Source organism: Ammospiza caudacuta, unplaced genomic scaffold (assembly GCF_027887145.1).
Source record: "Ammospiza caudacuta isolate bAmmCau1 unplaced genomic scaffold, bAmmCau1.pri scaffold_39, whole genome shotgun sequence".
Taxonomy (NCBI): domain Eukaryota; kingdom Metazoa; phylum Chordata; class Aves; order Passeriformes; family Passerellidae; genus Ammospiza; species Ammospiza caudacuta.
In genome coordinates, this window is record NW_026683124.1 from 1459940 (window position 1) to 1464242 (window position 4303).

The 4303-nt window shown below is 53.7% G+C and overlaps 1 protein-coding gene across 1 annotated transcript; it reads right to left on the minus strand.

Moving 5' to 3' along the window:
* Window positions 1-3061: 3061 nt before the first annotated feature.
* On the minus strand, window positions 3062-3994 carry LOC131571875 (olfactory receptor 14C36-like). The gene has a single exon (XM_058824629.1). The coding sequence runs from the start codon at window positions 3992-3994 to the stop codon at window positions 3062-3064; it is 933 nt and encodes a 310-aa protein (XP_058680612.1).
* Window positions 3995-4303: the final 309 nt, after the last annotated feature.

A 4303-nucleotide genomic window follows, 5' to 3' on the forward strand; every position in this document is an offset into this window, starting at 1 on the left:
AACATTCTGAGAAAGGAGGGGGCATCAAAGAATCTTGTACACTGGAGTTACAGAGAGCAGACTTTGACCTATACAGGATTGATTTGGGGATTACGACCTCAGGTACTGATTTTTAAAATCAGCCCTTAAGAACAAAGCAGCCCTTAAAAACAAACGTGTCCGGGAAGGATGGACACCTTTCAAGAAAGAAATTTTGAAGGAACAGCAACAGTCCAAAAGTGAGCTACCAAGGAAAATGAGTGGCCTGGCTGGGCAGGGAGCAAATTAAATTATACCCCTTAAATGATAAAATCATTATGTAGCCAAATGCAGGACAGGCAGGCAACTCAGGAAATGTTTGAGGATGTTCCTAGGTAATGCAGAAAGAAAACTGGAGAGGTGAAAGTGCAATCAGGACTTAACGTGGCCACTTCTGTGAAGGTTAATGAAAATTATTTTATAAATACATTAATGGCAAAAGGAGGGGTAAGGAAACCTCCATTCCTTGTTGGGGGGATATTGTTACCATAGATGAGGAAAAGGCTGAGGTACTTAACCTCTGCCTAGCCTCAGTTTTCAAGACTAACTCCAGTTGTCCTCAGGACAAGCGTTCTCCTGGGCTGGTGGAAGGGCAGAGGGAGCAGAACAGCCCCCCTGTAATCCAGGAGGAAGCAGCTGGGGACCTGCTGAGCCACTCAGATGCTCACAGGTGTCTCTGGGAGCAGATGGGATCCATCCTAGAGGGATGAGGGAGCTGTGGAAGAGCTCCCCAAGCTGCTCTCCACCATTTACCATCAGAGCTGGCTCAGCAGGGAGGTCCCAGAGGACTGGAGGTGCCAGTGTGAGCCCATCCCCAAGAAGGCTGGAAGGAGGATCTGGGGAACACCAGGACTGTCAGCCTGACCTGGGTGCCTGGCAAGGTTATGGAACAGATCACCCTGAGTGCCATCACAGGGCACCCACAGGATGGCCGAGGGATCAGAGCCAGCCAGTGTGGATTCCAATGTCTGCATGGAATGGTCTGGATGAGGGGATTGTGTCCAAGATCAGCAAATCTGCAGATGACACCAAATTGGGTGTGAGTTTGGATCTGATGGAGGATGGAGGTAGGAGGGCTCTGCAGAGGGCCCTGGACAGGCTGGATCCAGGGCCCAAATCCAACAAGGTGAGGTTTAACAAGTCCAAGTGCTGGGTCCTGCACTTTGGCCACAACAACCCCTGCAGCAGTACAGGCTAGGGACAGAGTGGCTGGAGAGCAGCCAGGCAGAAAGGGACCTGCAGGGACTGATGGACAGCAGGCTGGACATGAGCCAGCAGAGTGCCCAGGTGGGCAAGAAGGCCAATGGCTCCTGGCTGGATCAGGAATGGTGTGGCCAGCAGGAGCAGGGCAGGGATTGTTCCCCTGTGCTCAGCACTGCTTGGGCAGCACCTCAAGTGCTGTTTGCAGTTCTGAGCCCCCAATTTAGGAGGGAAATGGAGGGACTGGAGCATTTCCAGAGAAGGGCAACAAGGCTGGGGAGGGGTCTGGTACACAAGTCCTGAGAAGAGTGGCTGAGGAAGCTGGGGTTGTTTATCTTGGAGAAGAGGAGGCTCAGAGAGACAAGGCAATGTCAGGGCACAGGTTGGACTTGATAATCTCCAAGGTCTTTTCCAACCTTGCTCATTCTTTGATTCTCTGGAACCCCAGTTGGAGCAGTTGCAGGATGAGCCCTGGGCCTCCTCTTCAGAAGCTCCAGCAGCCCAGGTCCCTCAGCTTCTCCTGCCAGCCCCAAAGCCCATCCTGTCAGTCCTGCAGAGCCTCTGCAGCTCCTCCTCACTGCCCAGAACAGGGAGCCCCAGAGCCAGACACAGCAGCCCAGATGTGCCCCCCTGGCCTGGGGTGCCTCTGGCAAGGGAGCAGCACCAGGCACTGCAGGAGCCTGCAGACAATTCCTGCAGCACTTGTAGGATGATCCTGCTGCCCAAGGGACGTTCCCATGGTGCCAAGTCAGGAACTGCAATGGGGAGTGGGGCCAGAGAGGAAAGGGCAAACAGGGATTGGCTGTTTGCAGGGGAGAGAACAGGGCTGGGCAAGAGGGAGAAATCTGGAACAAGAAAGAGGAGAGAAAGCAAGGGTGAAGCAGAATACTTGCTCAGGGCAGTTTTGGGGTGGCTGCCAGGCAGCCCTGGCTCTGAGCAACAGCGTCTGCAGTGGGACAGGAAACTCCCAGCTGATGGGAACAAACTTTCTGGCTGACTGCAGAGGCCACGAAAAGGCTGAGTGGTTTCCCTGGTGTCCCCCAGCCCTTGCTGGCCCCAGGGGCTGATGGCATTTGTGCTCCCTCAGGTTCATGTCCCCACACCAACAGCATGGGGGTGCTCCTGCCTGCTGTGTGCAATGCAAACAGGGGCTGCTGAGCCAGTGCTGCCGTGTCTGTGCCTGCAAGGATGGGGCACCTGTGTGAGCTGGGGGAGAGGCCAGGGCTGCAGAGGGGGGGATGTTTTTGGCAGCTCCATGAGGACACTGGGACACTGCCGTGCACTGTGCAGCAAACTGGGGATGGATAAGCCCCTGCTCTGCTGCTCCTTCTTGTCTGCCCTAGGGCCCTTGCGGAGCCCCAGCCATGCTGTTTGCCACCCCCAGGGCTGTGCCCAGCCCCGAGAGCACTCAGGCCCTGCAGCAACACCAGGGCCACCAGGGCAGTGGGGCAGGGCCACGGCAGCAGCACTGGCAACACCAAGTGCTGCTGCTGCTGCTGGGCACAGCTGCTGTGCCAGCACTGATCTGCCCCCAGCTCTGCACAAAGACATTGCTGTTGCAGCTCCAGAGAAGGCAACAAAAGGGCATCTCTGCAGAAAACTTGGTTGGGAGTTCCTTTATTTCCTTTAAAGTCACCCAGAGTGCAGCCCCTCATTGACACAGTCTGTGGCCACAGGCAAGTTGGAGAGAAAAAATAAAAAAAGGGAAATGGCAGAAACAATGACATTTTTTCTGGACTATATTTAAACATAAAACAAAGGAAAAGAACCTCCACAGTTTAGCCTAAAAGAAGTAGCAAAGATGACTTTGATTACAAGTTATTTGCAGATATTGCCCAGCAGTTTAATGTTTCTGAAAGCATGCAGTCATCAGTCTCCACACTGCAGCCTTGAGCTCCTGGTTCCTCAGGCTGTAGATGAGGGGGTTCAGGGCTGGAGGCACCACTGAGTACAGAACTGACAGGACCACATCGAGGGATGGGGAGGAAATGTTGGGAGGCTTCAAATAGGCAAATGTGGCTGTGCTGATAAGCACGGATAGCACACCCAGGTGAGGGAGGCAGGTGGAAAAGGCTTTGTGCCGTCCCTGCTCACAGGGGATCCTCAGCACAGCCCTGAAGATCTGCACATAGGAGAAAACAATGAACACAAAACAGCCAAATACCAAACAGGCACTGACAGCAAGAAGTCCCACTTCCCTGAGTTGGGATTTGGAGCAGGAGAGCTTTAGAATATGTGGGATTTCACAGAAGAACTGGCCCAGGGCATTGCCATGGCATAGGGGCAGGGAAAATGTATTGGCTGTGTGCAGCAGCGAATAGAGAAAGCCACTGGCCCAGGCAGCTGCTGCCATGTGGGCACAAGCTCTGCTGCCCAGGAGGGTCCCGTAGTGCAGGGGTTTGCAGATGGACACATAGCGGTCATAGCACATGATGGTCAGCAGATAAAACTCTGCTCCAATGAAGAACATAAAGAAAAAGAGCTGAGCAGCACATCCTGTGTAGGAGATGTCCCTGGTGTCCCAGAGGGAATTGTGCATGGCTTTGGGCACAGTGGTGCAGATCATGCCCAGGTCAGTGAGGGCCAGGTTGAGCAGGAAGAAGAACATGGGCGTGTGCAGGTGGTGGCCGCAGGCTACGGCGCTGATGATGAGGCCGTTGGCCAGGAGGGCAGCCAGGGAGATGCCCAGCAAGAGGCAGAAGTGCAGGAGCTGCAGCTGCCGCGTGTCTGCCAATGCCAGCAGGAGGAAGTGCCTGATGGAGCTGCTGTTGGACATTTGCTGGGGCTGCACATGGGGACCTGTTCATGAAGAAAGACAGTAAAGACTTAGGGGAGGTACCTGTAAACAAAATCAAGGCCATTTCCCATACATCCTCCTTGGTAACACACAGACATGGTCTTTAATGTTTAAGAGTTCTGAGGTTTTCTTTATAAGCTCCCCCCATGTCTCTGCTGGTTGTTTTTGGATATAAAAACATAAGCATGTCTGAGGCCCTCAGGGAGAACAGAGTGAGTTCCCTGGGTCAAGGAGATGAATGCAGACTGAGGAGAGATGGTCTGTCATTCTGACCTGTTCAGAGTTTCT